Here is an 18,997-nt window from a genome sequence, read left to right as displayed (position 1 = left end):
CCAAATTTGATCAAAGGTTGGAAATATGTCACTTTAATTGTTATTTATTGTGATTGATCAGAAAAAATAAATTATTAACTTTTTTATTTAAATATTTTTTTCAATTAATCACAATAAATAAATAACATATAGAATGATATAATTTTTAGGACATCAGATATGTTTATATATTAGATTGTTTCAATGTCATGATTGTGGAATTCTTGAAGGCTTTACCTGATTTGGGCTTCTGTGGGCCTTTGTTAGTCTACTATCAACTTCGAATATAGTTTAGATTTCAATTCCAAGTTATTAGTTTTAAACCCAAGTTTTACTCTCAACCTTATTATCATATTATGTATAAGTATGCAAAAACCTATTTGTGGACATGATTGAAGGTTATATGTATATTTTCTAACACATATATGCATATAGATAAGATTATGCGTGTTGTTTTACCCAAAAAAACATCTAGATAATCTTATCCACATGAACAAAAAAAAAAAAAAATTTATCTACATAAAAGCTGACATATATGCATAAGTGAGGTTTAAGGGTGGGTTTAAATATAAAATTATATGTGGGCTTCATTGGACTTTCTTGGCCCAACATATAATCTTCATTCCATATTGCCTGTCGTTTAAGTAGCAGAAAATGATATATCATTCTACTAGATCTTTCTACTGATCCTCCTACCTATAGGAAGATAACATGTGTTACAATAAGATACTTTAATTATTAATGATTGGATTATAAGTGACATGTGTCACTTTTTCGTGGGTAGGAGAATTAGTATGAGAATTTAGTATGAGGATATAACAATGCTCTTAATTAGCACAACAAAATGGGATAATGATTCTAGAGAGACAAGTGCATATTTTTCACTTATTTTTAATGACAAAAATGTGATCTCATTATTATCAAAAGAATAGATATGTAATTGAAAGTTACATTTCTCTTTACTTTTTGAAGTACTTGCCTATCCATTAATCGAGAGGATCCTAACGTGACCATCTTTAGGTATGTGAGAATATCATGTGGTATTAGTCTAAGAGTGTAATATATATGTACTGACAGTATAATGATTTATACATAGTTAGTGCATTATCTACAATTTATTTTAAATTACTTTTATTTAAGAGTTAATGATGATTAAAAATGAATGACAGATAATGAAGTCACAATATAAAAATTCTTACACTGTCAATATATACATTTTTTTTTATTATCAGCTGGTATAACAATACTTAGTCTTAAGGAAATCTCTGTTTTTGTTTTTCTGTTGTCTAGCAATTATGTTCCATTAATTGTGTCACTAGTACATTATTCAGCAATATAAGGTACACATAAAGAGGAAAAAAGTTTCATAATAGATAAGATAAGGCACTTCCTTTTTATCTATATAATATTTAAAGGGAAAAAACTTCATGGGATTTTGGAGAGGGATAATAGTACTTTATTTTGTTTATCATAGTTCCGATCGTCCAAGAATACAACAAAATAATATTTACTATTCAGATCTTTTCATTCATTAAACAAATGGATAGGTTATAAGGTCTACATAAAATATATAGATATATATGTATTATTGGATACCCCTATGAATCTATGGAATAGGGGTAAGTCGCCATTAACCCATTTATTCCATCTACCAACAAAAAAATATAAAAAAAAACTAAGAACTTTAGAACTCGTGAGACAATAATGACACTGTCAACTCCATAAGAATAATGGTAAATTGTACATCACTCGTTTAAACTTTTCTTCACTATCACTTTTAGTATTTTTCACTGTCACTTTTATGTTTGAAAATTGCAAATTACGTGTTTTTCATATGTTGAACCACACTGGTAAAATTCTTTAAAATTTTACATTTATGTTTCCAAATTACAAAAGTTGACATTCTCTTACCTTAATTTAGAGTGAGGGTTACATATTATAGTATTATATTACCAAATAACATTCACTTTTGAAAATGAAAATTGAACTAAACCTTATAAGAGTTATGTATAATATTGTCAATTATAGGTGGCTTGGGAAGAGTGGAAGAGGAATCTATGTCCAAGGTTGTGGCATACCATTGAAAATATTCTGTCTATATAATAATATATAGCCATGAATCTTACTCCACTACCACTAATTAATTTGTTCCTTTTGAGTAGATAATAGGAATAACTTTATGCTTCTGTAATTCCCACTAGCAACTTCTCTATAATTGTATCATTTGTACAATTGCACTGTTTGAGAAACTTTTACCAATAAACCAGGAGTAGTTGTTAAGGAACATAAAAGGCAGAAAGAGAAAGATGAGACCGATTTGGCCATGCAAATTGTCTTTTTACCAAGTTTCAAATAACACTCTTAATGCACATAATAAATATATTGCATTTTCTTGCTTTTATGTTATCAAAATTTTGAGATTTTTTAAAGTTATGGACATACCCATGAGTTGTGGTAGGTGTTGGGATCAAGAAAAAGTTTTTTTTGGTACTACCAATGATATATTCTCATCTTTTGGTAAGGAACTAATCCATTTTGACTGACTGCTCTTCACAACAATTATCACTCCCAGAAATCACATCCCTAACCTTTTAGTCATCTCATCATGAGGATCTAACAGATTTTACACTATTAGACCAAGACTTTGGTGGTGTAGCAAGAAAATGTGATGACACTGGTTAAGATAGAAAATGGATAAAATAAGGCATCATCAACAAAGTAAAAGTTTTGAAGAATAATATAACTTATTTCATATTCTCCATAAGATATATAGATCTTTTCATATGTGCATTCACTTATATATAATTCAAACAAAAGATTCGGCAAGCTCGTTTGGCACTAAAATACTTGGGAGTACAGCATGGATTTTTGTCATATGTATGCATGCGCTGTGATTTTGTTGTTATTTTAGGAATGGCTACATCATAAACAAATTTTAGGGTTCTTAAATAATTAATGAAGTAACTCTGACCCACAAGCCAGGTCGTTTTCTTATAGTGGAGAATGACCCCATTAAAAGGAAAACTTAGCACTAATTGGCAAAATTAAGTCCTCTATAAGTGAAGGAAAAAATTCAAAGAAGAATAAATGTATTCATCCTTGATTATTTATGGAATTGAAGATTTAAAGTTGTGATGTATTATATCAAATTGTAAATGGATACATTATTATGTTCTCATTTAAAGATAATATTACATTTAGAAAAAAACTTTATTCAAAGGTGGTGAGTGGTGAGTACTTTGAGATGATTAACTTGCAAAATTACAATTTGTGATGTGAAAATAAACTTTACTTTGAAATTTTTTTAGACTAAAGTTATACCATATAATAAATTACAAATGTGTGATCATATATACTTTGTTTGATTTTTCAAATCAACAATCATAATCATATACTTTACCCTGTAAGATGCAACTCACTTTAATTATAAAATCTAAAATGACCAGGTATATATCATGCAGCACCACTTGGAAAGAAGTTACTAACTACTTTTTTTCTTTTTAATCTTGTCTTTCTTTAAAGAGTATTTGATATGGTTGATGCAATCCTTTCTTTTTGTGTCAGCGATTTACCCATCATACAATATTATATGTACCACTAGGGTTTCTCAAGAAATTAAAGTTTATTTACACGTACTAGATCAATTACTCCTTAACATGATTAATCACCCGTTAAATAATTTTTATTTCAACTTTTTAAATAAAAAAAAAAACTTACTGAACAAGCTATGCTTATGTATGTACATGAGGAATTAAAAAAAGTTGACACAAACATGTGTTTCATTTCCACTAGAGTCATCATATTGAATAAAAAAGACTCGTTTAATGCAACTGTGCAACCTAATTGTGGGATTATATTAAGCTTAATTTCCTGCCTAAATTTTGTTCTAAAACATAATAACGTAAATAATATTATGTCAGAGTAATCAAAATATAACTCATTGAAATGTTTAAACACGCAGGAGTATATGCTAATAGCTACATCAGCCAAACATTCGAACATTTTGTTTTTGGCAGTGTTAATTTAGGCAAGACATACTTTTGGTCGGGATGGGATCACATGTCTTTATTCTTGTCACACTTTGTGTTTTCACCTAATTAGAAAGTCTCATTTTAATTAAATATAAAAAACATAAAAATAGAAATTAATATTTTCATATTACTTTGTGAAATTTGATTAATTTGGGACATGAATATACAATTTTCTTGGAACATAAGAAGAGAATAAAAGATGGCCTTATAAGAAATATCTAAACCACATGAGATGTATACATGAAATTAATACGAACTCATAATTGATACCATAGTTAGTTGAAGCCAAAGAAAATTATTGGTTAAAAGTGATTCCTGTAATAGCTTTTTTTTGTGATGGAAAAAGGGAGAGAAAAAGAGAAAACTGCATACTTTTAAAAAAAATCTTTATCTTCTCCTTTTTAAAAGCAAATTTAGATGTCGTTTATGAAGAACCATACATGTCCTTATGAGGTTGGAATGATGCATCTTTCATCAAATTTAGGAGTTGAACATTTGGCATGATCTACTAGACTATGACATATGACTTCATTATTATCAAACTTTAGGTGTCAAGTGTTTATTTCTTTTCTTAATCTAACTAAAACTTCCCCGTTATTGATTTGGATAAAATACTCTACTACAATTAATCACGAATCTTAACCACAACTCTAATGGATACATATCCACAATCTATATGCTAAAAGGGCCTAGAACCATTAGAATATAGATACGTTTTAAAGGAAAAATCTTGGGATCAAACCATAATAACATTAGTTATTAATTGGGAATTACAAATAGATATTGATTAAGTAGATATCCACGTATTTTATCTGGTTCAGTCTAGTAATTTTCCTTTTTAAGGAAGGAGCTCCATTGGCGTAAGTCTTAAGCGAAACCATAATGAAGGAAATGCAACATATTTGGGAAAAAGAAAAGGAATGAAATAGATAGCATATGTCCCAGGATAAGGAACATATTATTGGGAAACATTAAACGGGGCGGTTAAATAATTTAGAATAAGGTTCATTCATCTTTAAAGAAATGAAGGGTCAAAATAATATTCTTTTAGACCATATTATACAACATGTTTATAAAATAATCTTTCATTAACCCAACCCAAAGTTAATAATAAAGACCTATTCAAGTCGTGTAAATAAATTTTAAATGTTTTGAGTGTAGTTACTTATTTTTAGATCTTATAATAAGAGGAAAAAGATTTAGTTTTACTCGAGAACAACTTCATATCTTAAGTTGATGAGATATTCTTTTTGGGACAGCAACGAACTCGAATTAATTTCTTATTCATAAAAAATGACGAGATATATTTAGTAGTATAAAAAACTTAAAATCTTAAATATCACCACTAATTTTCTATACCTTACTTTTTTATTTTTTATCTAAAAACTATTATCAAAGGTTGATATAGATAAAATTAAAAAATAAAATATCAATTTTGCCCTCATTCAGTACAATTATGGTAAATATCTTCTATCATATCAAGTGTATCATTACATATAATATTGCTTATGCTTGGTCATAAAAAAACTCAACTTTAAATTTTAACTTGTATAGTGACAACTTTTGTGAGAGCAAATGCTCATCCTTCAATTACCATATCCTTGCACAGGTCTACTTACTATTCTGCAGATCCAGATTTGTGCTTCAACTTATTCACCCAAATGCATATTCCAAGATCTCCATGCGCTTCAATTTCGGTGCGCCCACAACAACATTGAGGTCACAGTTTCCTCATCTTGACAATGGCGTCATGCCACTTGGACTTTGAATTGGTGTTTAATGCTTAGCAGCATGCCTCTGGTTTATTGTTAGGGTTGTTGAATAGGTGGAGAAAGTGGTAGCTGCCGGAGATTGTGGAGTAGGTGAGAGGTAGGATGGTGTTGAGTTGGGTGACCATTGAAGACGAGGATAAAAAATCTGTAGGGTTAATGACTAGGGTAGAAAAGTCTTTAACAAGTAATAAACATGTGCCACAAAATTAGAATTTGTGTTTAGTGCCATACTATCCTGCCACTTTTTTTTGTACTATAATGATATCTCGTGTGCTCTCAAGAATTAAACATTTGACATTTTGATTATCCTAAAAATCTAATTGTTGGGACTTTCAAGGAGAAGAAAGGAAATGAATAGAAGAAGTAAGTAAACAAGAAGAAGGAAGAAGTTAAGAGAATGCGGTGTGTATATTCATACTTTGTCTAATCATACACAACCTATTTATAGTAAGGTTCGTTCAACCAATAACAGAAATTCAAAACTAATTTCTAACTACAACACCCATCCTTCTCAATAAATCTTCAAACCTATCAACCCTTAATCTCTTTGTGAATAAATCTGCCAATTGCAATTCAGTTTTGCAATATTCAACTTGTATCCCCTCTTGGTTCACCAAGTCTCTAATGAAGTGGAATCTCACTTCTATGTGTTTGCTTTTACCATGACTCACTATATTCTTTGATAAATTTATAGTTGAAATGTTGTCAATCCTTAGTAGCAATGATGTCTTTACACTCATCTTCATATCTTTCAACAATTCTTTCAACCAAATAGCTTGACAAGCTACATAATATGCTGAAATATACTCAGCTTCACAGCTCAAGAGAGCAATGACTTGTTGCTTTGTAGAAGACCAAGATACAGGAGCATTGTTGAGTAGGAATAGGTATCCAGATGTACTCTGCCTTTCAACTAAGTCTCCACCATAATCAGAATCTGCATAGTCAATCAATTCCATTTCTGATTTATGTTTTCATGTTGGAAATAGTATGCCTTTGTCCATTTGTCCATGTATACCTCAACACTCTCTTGGTTGCTAGGAGGTGAGTCTTCTTTGATTTACACATAAAGCTACTCACAAGGCCAACACAATATGAGATATCTGGTATGTTGTTGCATAAGAATCTTAGTGATCCAACAATTTGCTTGAACATTGTCTCATCAAGTGATTCTCCTTCCTCATCCTTGGTTAGTTTCAAGTTCATTTCAACTGGACTTCCTACTGAGTTGCAGGAATCCATGTTGAACTTCTTTAACACTTCACTTGCATATTTCTTCTAATGCAACATGATTCCTGCTTCTGTGTAAACAAATTCTAATTCTAGGAAGTAGTTCAATCTTCCTAAGTCAGAAATTTCGAATTATGCATTCATGAATCTTTTGAATTCATCAATCCTTTCTTGGTTTGATCCTGTTAGTAACAAGTCATCAACATATAAGCAAATAATGAGCAATTCTCCTTCTACAATTTTGATGTAAACTCCATGCTCAACCAGACACTTCTAGAAATTAAACTTAAACAGAAACGCATCTATCCTTTTGTTCCAAGCTCTTGGTGCTTGCTTCAAACCATGCAAAGTCTTATTTAACTTGTATACATGTTGTTCTTTGCCTTTTGAAATAAAGCCTGGTGGTTGTTGCACATAAACTTCTTCTATTAGTGGTCTATAGAGAAATGATGATTTCACATCAAGTTGAAACAACCCCCAATTCCTTGCACTTGCTATTGCAATCACTACCCTTATGGTTTCAATTATGGCTACAAGTGCAAATACCTCTTTGTACTCTAGGCCTTGTCTCTGCACGAACCCTTTAGCAGCAAGTCTTGCTTTGTACTTTGAGATTGATCCATCAAGATTTAGTTTCTGTTTGAAGATCCACTTGACTCCTATTTGATGTTTTCCAATTGGAAGCTCAACCAAGTCCCAAGTTTCATTCTTTTCAATAAACTTTATTTATTCATTCATTGCAACCTTCCATTCTATCTGATTTAGTGCCTCAGCTTCATTTATAGGAGTTGCTTCAACCATTAGTGCTAAGTGAATCAAATTACCTTCTTCATTGATTTGATCATCAACATGTAGCTCATAGTCTCTGAATCTATTTGGCAAGGTTCTTGTTCTCTATGATCTCTGAACTCTAGGTGTCTTAATAGTTCTTTCAAGTTGTCTATCTGGTTCATGTTCAACATTTATGCTCACATAAACCATCATTTTTAAGCAGGTTTGCATTTGCTTCCAATCCCAATTTTCTTGTTCTAGTATCAACACATCCCTACTGATCTGAAATCTTTCCTTAACTGGATCATATAGTCTATAGGCTCTAGTATAGTGATAGCCTATAAACACCATTGCTTCACTTTTATCCCGAAGTTTGGTTCTTTTCTGGTCAAGTACATGGCTGAATGTTAGTGATCCAAAAATCTTGAAATGACTAACCCCTGGTTTCTTACCTGACTATACTTCAAGTGGTACTTTCCCTTCAAGCTTCTTAGTTGGACACCTATTCAAGATGTAGGTTGATGTTGATACTGATTCAACCCATAATTTTTTAGCCAAATCCTTCTCTTTGATCAAGCTTCTTGCCATATTCATAATGGTTATATTTCTCCTCTCAGCAAGACCATTATGTTGGGGAGTGTATAGTGCAATCATCTCATTCTTTATCCCATTCTTCCTGCAATAGGTTTCAAACTCATTTGAGGTATACTCTGCTCCTCCATCTGTTATGAGAAACTTGATATGTTTTCCACTCTCCTTTTCTATAGCAGCCTTAAAACTCAAGAAAGCTTCATAAGCATCACTTTTAGCTTCTATGACATCTAACCAGATCGTTCTACCATACTCATCCACAAAAATTATGAAGTATTTGTTACCTGCCAAAGATGGTATTTCAAAAGGGCCACAAACATCAGAGTGAACAACTTCTCGAATTGACTTGGATCTCATTTCCATTTCTGACTTAAATGAGTTTTTTGTTTGTTTCCCTGTCAAGCAAACTACACATACTTTCTCAGGCAGTGACATGGTAGGAATTCCACTTACCAATTGTCTTGACCCTAGTAGATGCAGGTTCTTGAAGTTTAGGTGACCATATCTGGAACGCCATAACCAGCTTTCATAACTAATTCTCATGGTAGCCCATCATTGTACTTCAATTGCCTTGATGTTTACTTGGAATATTCTGTTTCTTGTCAGTTTGCTTCTGAGTATGAGCTTGTCATCAACATCAGAAAGTTCAAGTTGCCCATTCGTCATTACCACACTGAATCCATTTTCAAGTAACTGACCTATGCTTAGTAGGTTGCACTTCATTTTTGGCAGTAACAACACATTTGTGATTATAGCTTTTGAGCCATTATGTATTGTAATCACCATATTCACAGCTCCCTATACTTCTAGTGAACCATCATATGCAAACTTCACTTTGCTTTTCTTTGAAGGATCAAATTTAGTTAGTCACTCTTTGTGCCTTGTCATATGATTGGAGCATCCTGAGTCCAAATAGCATGACTCAATGTGTGAGCTTTCTGCATATGTGGTTACCATTAGATTCAATGGTTCTGAATCTGAATCTCCTTGCACAACATAGGCTTCTTCTTGATTCTTTGATTGTTTTGCCTTTTCATTAGTACATTCATATGAGTAATGGTCTAGTTTGTGGAAATTGAAGCACTCAACCTTTCTTTTATCAATTATTTTTTGATTTTGGTTTGTTGTTCTCGGCTTTCCTCTTCTATCAGAAGATTCTACCCAATCTTGACTGGTTTTGCCTCTTTCAGCATTCTGACCCATCTTTTGTTATGATCATTTTTTCCTCTCTACTTCTTGTCTTTATCTTTAGAGTAGATTGCTTTTAAGGCTTGTTCTGCTTGTTTGAGCCTATGTCAAGCAACCTCATCTCATGAGCTTCAAGTGAGCTTTGAAGCTCTTCTATCTTCATCATTGTGATGTCCTTTGACTCCTCTATTGCAACCACAATGAAATCAAACTTTTAGGGCATGGACCTCATGCTCTTCTCAATCACCATGAGATCTATGATGGATTCCATAGAACCTTTCATCTGATTGGTTATGGTTAGTATCCTGGTGAAGTATTCACCAATCTTATCACACTCTTCCATATGTAGTAGCTCATATTGCCTCATAAGGGTTTGCAATTTCACATTTTTAATCTTGTCTCCACCTTCATGGCTTCGAATCAAGATATCTCATGCTCCTTTGGAAGTGGTAGCACCCTGGATTTTATCAAAGTGAACATCATCCACACATTGATGGATTAGGAATAGAGCTTTGTTGTCCTTCTTCTTAGCCTCTTTGTGCATAGTTCTTTGGCTTTCTGTTGTATCAAGGCCCAATGCAGGAAATCCATCTTCAACAACCTCACTGACTTCTTGAAAGCAGAATAAGGCTCCCATTTGAGTCATCCGTCGATCCCAGTTCTTCTCTGTGAGAATTGGGAGTCCCATTGATTGAAGATTTGTGTCATTTCCTACCATTTCTTGATCTTTCAAGTGATATGCCACCCTTTCTTATCGTGATTCACTCTCAGTGAATTTGAATGCCCATTTTGCCCAGCTTTTGCTTCAACAAACTCACTTTGTTAATCCTCCACACACGCACCTGCATGTCCTTGGATTTTCAAGCTCCTGATACCAAAGTTGTTGGGACTCTCGAAGAGAAGAAAGGAAATGAATAGAAGAATGAAGAAGTTAACATAATGCACTGTGTATATTCATACTTTGCCTAATCATACACAATCTATTTATAGTAAAGTTAGTTCAACTAATAACAGAAATTCGAAACTAATTTCATGAAGTTACATTTCCTTCTCTAATTACAACACTAATCACTTAGACTTGGATTACAATACGCATTTAACACTAATAAGACTTTATATCACTAGACCAACATCTTATTGGTATTATCCAACAATTTGGTGAGCACAAAAGAATGACAATAAAACTAGAATGGTGAATACCTACAAAAACACTCACAACGAGTATTCACAATAATAAGTTATACATGTGAACGAATTTATAAATTTATTTATTAACTAAATAATTTATATGTAATATTTTTTTATTTTAAGATTATATATTATCTACATTATTATTGTTTTGCAATAAATTCTTGTAATAATTAGACCATAATCATAAATTTATCATATATATATATATATATATTAATATTAATGTAATAATTATTTTTATACATTAAATATTATAAAATATAAAAATATGTAATAAAAATTAAAAACCTATTGATTGCCCATGAATACCTATATGGCACCCACCAAGAGTGTATATATGGATTCAGATAAGTACTATCCGCGCTAGGGATGAGGATCATTTGTCTCCAATGGTTCTCATTCTCTATCCCAAACCAATCATATATTAACATGTTGATAAAATAAAAAATTTAAAAGCAAAAAGTAATAAAATAAAGCACTCTGATTGACTTGAGATATGGAATGAGAAATAATTTGAGACCTTAGTTGTCATCCTAATATCATGGCACAATTAATTTGTTACTTTATATATAGGATAAATGACTAAATGGTATAATTATGATTAGCAATGAGTCAAACTTGAATTCAATCAAATATACGTTAAATTAAAAAAATATTGATATTAAACTCTAGAAAAAATCTATTAAAATATCATATTCAGATTAAGCTGGCCCCTTTTTGTATAAAATCTTTCATTTTCCCTGAAACAACTTATAAGTTAGAAACTGACCATGGGTGAATCATTGCCACCTCAATATGTGACATGTTATTATGTGATTGTTTTGGTATAATCAAATATATTTGTCACCATACATAAGTAATTAATCTATTTTGTAGATTTGAGTGTGGCTTCCAAACTCTGACCAATATAATGATTCTTATGAATCCAATAAGAGTAACAACATCTTGATAGTATGTTAACTAGTAATTTCTTCTGGGTAAACTTTTTCATATGTATAATGCACTAATGATTTTTAAAATGCAGGAGGGTCTAAGGAGAATAGTGATATACAACTTTATTTCGTAAATAAGGAGATTATTTCCAATTTTTGAATTCATAAACTCATATTAATTAAGAAACAACTTTATCATTGCATCAAATTCGCCACAAAAAATTAGTGATACAAAAAAAACATTATTGTATTCACCTGTTAACTTTAATTGCCCTTGTTATCTTTAGCCACATCGTTGCTTTTATAGTTTGTTTGCATGTGGGAGAATAATAATGATATTAATATAAAGCCACTGAGCTAGTGAGTTTCTCAAATATATATATTCAATACTGAGCACCAACCAGGAGTTTTTCATGGACTAATCAAAATTTTGGAGGTTGCAGATTCATCCAAGCTAGCTATATAGGTTAGTTTTCTTCAACCTGTAATTGGTTTGGTTCCAATTTCAATTCACTCATGTTGAAATTAAGGTTGTCGTTCTTTGCACAACCTTGGACTCAAGTGGGTCAAATATTATAGTTTAGCTTATTTATGTTTATTTGTGGAAATAATATCAACTTATGCAAGGCATTGAATTTCTTTTGACAGAATGAAATGATGTTTTGATTATTTTAACATCCTTTATTGCTGCAATTTTTTGCATCAAACTGATGATATTGTTAGTCTACTAGTCTTTTAAATTTTTGGTTTAGTTTGTTGTAATTGAACTTTTTGAGTTATTGGAATCATACTAAATCAGAATTAGAAAACTGCTTTTGATTATCTCTTCTCAGCTTCCACTTTTTTATAGTGATTTAAATTGCCATGCCAGAAATCTCTTGTTTGTTAGTACTAGTAAATGACAACAAATAATGAAACTAATGTATTTTTTATTATTATGCAGCAAATTCTCATCTTTTTATACACTGGGCATTGCAAGAAATAAAAGAAAGATAATGGACATATATGAGCCATTCAAGCAAGTTAACATGTGGGGTGACAGCTTTAAAGTTGAAGGTGGCCTTAATTCAATTGCTTCACCAGTGTTACTAGTGAATACCAATATGGAGGCCAAAGTGAGAAAGCATTAATTTCACCTCTTCTTTTTTGTTCTTAATTATTTTAATGTGAGTTAGCTTATATATGTTTATGTGAAACTTAGTTCATAACAATCATTTGAATTTGAATTCTGCAGTCTGAATATATTCCTCATGAAGCAAGGGAGCCTTGTGGAAATTATCAAGAGACTACTAGTACTAACAAAGATGTTAGTAAGGTGATGAGAATTTCATCAGGATATACATTTTTTATGTATCTTTATTTCACATGTTTTCTCATCTCTTCCTAATAGTTACATTATTAATCTATCATGCTTTCTCCTAAATATCTTAATGTTGGTTTAAATGAATGATATGATTTGGAGTTGCCTCTGACGTTATAGTAGCTTATTATTTACGTGTAGGTGCTAAGACGCCTAGCTCAGAATCGCGAGGCTGCAAAGAAAAGTCGTCTGCGGAAAAAGGTAGTATGAATGAACTAGCTGCCGGAAGATATATAGTGTTTGTCATCTGATTTGTACTTTTGTTATACATAGGCTTATGTTCAACAATTAGAAACAAGCCGTTTGAAACTCATGCAATTGGAGTTGGAGATTGGAAAAACAAAAAAGCAGGTAGACCAAAACTCAAAAATCATCATCCTTACTCCTTATTCATGCTGTTTTATGTTGATTTATGTTCCTTCATGTTTAAGTATATAAAATGTGTACTTTCAGGGTATGTACATTGGTGGTGCATTAGATGCCAGTTATATGGGATCTCCTAGAACATTACAGTTGCAATCAGGTTTATGATTTATAATATCTGTTTAACTAAGCTTTCTTAAAATTGTCTTCTACTAATTTTTTAGATACCACTTGTTCTTTTCTGATGTCTCCATGCGTTTGAAGAACTTGAAGTATAATTTATCCTTTTATGTTCTATATGGAATGCAAATGCATATTTTCATTGAAAATCAATATATTTTAAGTTTGTTGCTAAACCTTACCTAGGTAACAAACCATGTTGTTTATATATGTCATATTTGTATGCAATGACAACTTTGTACTACTTAAACTAATTTATAAATTCCGGGCATCTAATGTTGCAATATGCGTTCTATCAACGTTTTTTTCATGTGATTCAAATCTGATAAATTTAGTATCAAATGTTGAACGAATACTTTTAATGACTACATACTTTATAAGAGTAGTCGCATAACTGAAAATTGGAGTGCCAAAAGAGTTATCTACAATTACTTATAAATACATTTGCCACTTAACTATTTTTGTTTGGGAAGCATTGTGCATATAGCATTTTATGCACTTCTAAGTGGTCTTCCTGTAATGTGAAGCAGGGATTGTTGCATTTGAAATTGAATATGGACATTGGGTTACAGAGCAACAGAGATGGAATGAAGAACTTAGAAATGCATTTCAAAACAATGCATCAAATGTTCAGCTCCATATACTTGTTCAGAGTGTCTTGAACCATTACTCAAATCTTTTCAGAATGAAAGTAGATGCTGCAAAGATTAATGTCTTCTATTTAATTTCTGGTGTATGGAAAGCATCGGTAGAGCGCATTTTCCTTTGGATCGGAGGATCTCGGCCGTCGCAACTTCTAAACGTACATACATAGCCTAAATCTGATTCTGACAACTGCTTACATTTTCTCTTCATTGATGGTGCAAAATGGAAACTTGTCATTTTCTCTCATATTACAATATTTAAATTTTGCTTAAGACTTGCATAAATTGAATTCATTTAGTACATTTTTTACACATCTCTTGGATTAGAACAGAAACGCCTTATCTAATTGATGTTTTCATATTACAACCAATGTCTTTCCATCTAGATTTGTTACTTAGATTGCTTCCTAACTAGATTATTAATGTTCATGTTATGGTACATTTTGCACATACGGTTTTAAAAATTCATACTGTGGAAACCCCAATAAGCCACTTGATTTTCATTGCAGATCATTGTACCCCAACTTGAGCCTTTGACTGATAAACAAATGGTTAGTATTAACAATCTCCGCTTGTCGTCTCAGCAAGCTGAAGATGCTCTTTCACAAGGACTGGATAAACTTCAGCAAAGTATGGTCCACAACATTGGAGTCGATGCATTAGGGGCAGCGAACTTCGAGTTTCAAATCGCTGATGCCATGGAGAAAATTGAAGCACTAGAAGGTTTTGTAAACCAGGTAATGTAACATCTGGACCATTATGGCTTTGTATCTTATATGACTTAGCATTCTATATTGCAATTTTTTTTGCATCTGCATGCAAATGCTAATAATCCAATGCACTCTCAGGCAGATCATCTGAGGCAACAAACTTTGCTTCACATGTCAAGGATCCTAACAACTCACCAAGCTGCTCAAGGATTGGTGGCATTAGGGGAATACTTACATCGTCTTCGCAATCTTAGTTCTCTTTGGGCGAATCGTTCGTGTGATTCTGCATAGCCTTCCAAACTTAGGTTCATTAGAGAAGACTTGCTTTGCTTGTACTTGAACCTCAATCTGGATAATCTGCTATGTTGTTAAGAATTGCTTAAGTTTTGGATTAAAGTGTTACCTTTGTGTATATGCATGAAAGTTAATCCTATGTAGTGTGTAACATGAAGCAAAGTTATGTAATTTGTGCTCTTTAGAGCATACTAGATATTGTATCATATTCTACACTGTCTTATGGAGAGAGAAAAATAGATAAATTACATGTTGCTAATTAAAGGATGATTCCATAAAGTTTAATGAATCAATTAAATTGATAGGAAACTCTTTTTATTGGAAAATGCAAAACTTACCAGTTTTGAAATGATAGAATAGATAAAAATTGAAAAGGAAGATTCCATAAAATTTAATAAATCAATAGAAGTGATACAAAACTCTGTGTATTGAAAAGGTGCAGAATTTACCAGTTTTGAATTTGCTATCTACAAAATAAATTATTATTTTTGCTTGACTGAAACTCGAGTCTTGTAAATAAAAATAGGCATTAAAAAAGTTTTATTCTTAGAAAGATTTTCAATTTTAAGGTGAATAAAAAGGAGTTAAAAGTGATTTTTTGTTTGGGGGAGAATGGATAACGGTAATACCAACCATTAACTGTCAAGAATCCACATATTTCTCGTAGGGAAAAACTCCCTGCAATAATATCTAAATTGTTAAAAGAAAGAATCAATTTAAAAAAACACAGAAAAATAAAATAAAAAGTGGGAAAATTGTAAGATTCTGTCAGATTCATTCACAGTTCTTGGTGGAGCAGAACCGCTTCTTACATCTTCCACGACAAAAAAGATTCCATTTTTACATCTGGGTCGTTGTTGATTTTTGTGAATCAAACGGAACTATGAGCAATTTAAGAACCCTGTGTAAACCCCACACTCTTTTTTCCTTCATCAGTTGCAGAAACCAATTTCAACTAAGGGCTTCGTTTCGGAACCCTAATTTAAAAACCCGTTTATCACCACCCTCTTTGTATTCTACATGGCTCGATTCTAACAGGACTGAACCCTGGTTTCGTGTGAATCAGAGAAGAACTGTGGCCAAGGCATCAAATTGGGCTGAACAGAAATCCCCTTATGAAACTCTTGGTAATTTTTACCTTAAAGTTTGTTCCTTTTCTCCTAACAATTATAGTTACTAAGAAATGGAAGTAAATTCATCGAAAAAATACATCAAAAAAATTCATTGGAAAATACAAAATTATTCTTATTTGGGTCTCTGTCACTATGATGAAAATAGAAAATCCTTGTACATGTTTCTTAGTTGTTTTAACAGTTCCTTTCTGTGAATTATGTATGATAAAATAACAGAATTGGAAAGAGATGCTGGTGAGGATCAGATAAAAAGTGCATATAGGCGTTTGGCAAAATTTTATCATCCAGATGGTATGTATTTCCATCTTAGCTAGCAGCTGCAACTTTTCTTAGTATCATACAGACATATCCGGTTGCGTTCGATGGGTGGACAAAACAGTTCTGTTCCGGTGGAACCAAAATGTTCTAATTGTTTTCAATCTGATGTCATATACTCCTGTTCTATATACTATTTGTACAGTATGCCAAACATTGAACAAAAGCAATATGTCGTGTTTCGTCCTGTTTTTACATGTCTGCCAAACACTATATGTGTGTCAATTTTATGTTTTATAATGCTGATTATGGATTCCTCATCTTTTATTTAATCCTATACTAACCATGTCAGCTAGCAACATGTTAAATTATTAACACGTTCGTTCAAGATCTAGCTAAGCAACTGCAACTACTTAGCATTAAGTCTTTCGCATCTTGCTTTTAGTTTGCCTAGAATGTGTGAGGTTGTATTTTTATCTTTATTTGCAAGTATTTTCCTTATGAGGCAGTTGTGGCAAGTGAGTGCTTATTTTCCTAGTGTTCCTCTCTAATTGTGTGCTATGCAACTCTTGATACAGTTTTGCTATGCTAGTGTTACTTGCGCAAAGATGAATATAGTCTCTCAATAAATAGTAACTCTTTTTACTTTACTCTTCAAGTCTATGATGGTAGAGGAACCCTTGAGGAAGGTGAAACAACAGAAGCTAGGTTCATTAAGATTCAAGCTGCATATGAATTGCTTATAGATGAGGAGAGGAGAAGTCAGTATGATATTGATAACCGAGTCAACCCTATGAAGGTAATATTTTTATGCATCTTATTATCTTGGATCCGATTAGGTATCTGTACTTTGCTATTATATATGATTGTCTTTAGTCTTTTAACTTGCACTTTTTAGTTCAGAGCTTGTTATATTAGATGCTAAGTGGGTCCTAGTGTTCTCTATGATTACTAGCATCATTCCTAAACGAATTCTTTCGAGCTACAGCCTGAAATGGCAGTTTCTCTAGGCCAGTTATAAACTTTTAAAAGGGATAATGGATCTATTTATTCTTTCTTTTTTGTAATTGGAGTACATAACTTTTATTATTGTTGATAGTCATGGTGTTTTGTTTCCTTCAGGCATCTCAAGCATGGATGGAATGGATTATGAAAAAGAGAAAAGCTTTTGATCAGCGAGGTGATATGGCAGTTGCTGCTTGGGCTGAGCAGCAACAGCAAAAGTTGAATATTCGCGTGCGTCAACTTTCTCGATCAAAGGTATTGAGTTATGCTTGAAAATGTTCCCTGATTACTGTATCACTTGAATGATTGTGTGAATAAGACAAAACAGTCAGATTTTTGTCAAAAAATTTCATTCAACCAACCACAAACAACTTTTCTTTCCTACGAACAAAATTAGAGTAAGTTGTTAATTGTCACCTCCATTTTGAGTGAACTTCAAAGAATTCTAGCTTCATATATACATCTCAAATTGTTGTTTTTCACCCAAAAATCGGTGCTAGGAAAATGTCGGTATCACACCTTCCATATTTGCTTTGATTCATTTACTTTTTTCTCCATCTGATTGGATGTATTTTGTGAAATCTAAGATTGATCTAGATGAGACAAGAAAGATCCTGGCAAGAGAAAAGAAGGCTTCTGCAGAAAATTTCTCCAATACCCTTAAAAGGCATACACTTATACTAAAGAAAAGAGATTTGATAAGAAGAAAGGCTGAAGATGAAAAGAAGAAGATAATAAGCCAGCTCTTGGCAGCAGAAGGTCTTGAGCTAGATTCAGATAGTGATGATGCGCTTTAGTGAAACATAGGACTTGGTTTGCCCTTACTAATAGTTAATATTTGATTCAATACATAATGTCTCCCTCGAAGAATCTTTTATTTTATTTATTTATTATTATACATAAGATAGTGGTACATGTATTTTGTAATTATTATATGTACACAATGTTAAAACTTGTTCTAAGCTACATGTTTCCTAACTCTAAGGATGATATAATGGTAAGAAGAGAATGAAAAGTAAAGGGCCAATGAACTTGGTTTATATTTTTCTTCATGACTCAAACACACTTGCAGAAATTTAGAATGGCTTGAGTGAATTGTTTCATTTATCTTTAAGAATGAAACCTAGTTCGAGTATTCGAGTTCTTCCAATGCGCCGGTTCCATAATCCTTCATTAGGCTTAGGTCAACAAATTTTCCTGGAAGCATTTTTCTGGCATCAACATCCATGTGGAATCTGGTAGCAATTTCCTCAAGTTAAAGATGCTTTAGTGCCATTGCACATGTTCAGGTAAATGATTGGGAGTTTGGGAAATTAGGGGATTTCGGAAAACCTGATAATAGAATAGAGATGATAGTTCAATGAGTAG

At 32.2% G+C, this 18,997-nt stretch overlaps 2 protein-coding genes across 5 annotated transcripts; both read left to right on the top strand.

Annotated features, from left to right (window-relative positions):
- LOC109328266 lies at positions 2,376–18,681 on the top strand. The gene is made up of 7 exons (XM_019561656.1): positions 2,376–2,381; positions 14,343–14,346; positions 16,019–16,363; positions 16,586–16,660; positions 17,284–17,423; positions 17,747–17,884; positions 18,217–18,681. The coding sequence occupies exons 3-7, from the start codon at positions 16,120–16,122 to the stop codon at positions 18,424–18,426; spliced, it is 807 nt and encodes a 268-aa protein (XP_019417201.1). The 5' UTR covers positions 2,376–2,381; positions 14,343–14,346; positions 16,019–16,119; the 3' UTR covers positions 18,427–18,681.
- LOC109328265 (transcription factor TGA4-like) lies at positions 12,033–15,407 on the top strand. Of its 4 annotated transcripts, none has more exons than XM_019561655.1 (9): positions 12,033–12,151; positions 12,629–12,800; positions 12,920–13,000; positions 13,187–13,246; positions 13,319–13,396; positions 13,499–13,568; positions 14,116–14,390; positions 14,742–14,969; positions 15,085–15,197. In XM_019561655.1, the coding sequence occupies exons 2-9, from the start codon at positions 12,681–12,683 to the stop codon at positions 15,091–15,093; spliced, it is 921 nt and encodes a 306-aa protein (XP_019417200.1). In that variant the 5' UTR covers positions 12,033–12,151; positions 12,629–12,680; the 3' UTR covers positions 15,094–15,197. The 4 variants fall into 4 exon arrangements, with proteins under 4 accessions (XP_019417200.1, XP_019417199.1, XP_019417198.1 ...); XM_019561654.1 differs by having other exon boundaries at positions 12,040–12,151; positions 12,629–12,776; positions 15,081–15,407; XM_019561653.1 differs by having other exon boundaries at positions 12,040–12,151; positions 14,119–14,390; positions 15,081–15,407.

This window comes from Lupinus angustifolius, chromosome LG15 (genome assembly GCF_001865875.1).
Source record: "Lupinus angustifolius cultivar Tanjil chromosome LG15, LupAngTanjil_v1.0, whole genome shotgun sequence".
Classification (NCBI taxonomy): Eukaryota; Viridiplantae; Streptophyta; class Magnoliopsida; order Fabales; family Fabaceae; genus Lupinus; species Lupinus angustifolius.
Note: the sequence above shows the minus strand (reverse complement) of the source record. Positions and strands in the feature narration are given on the sequence as shown.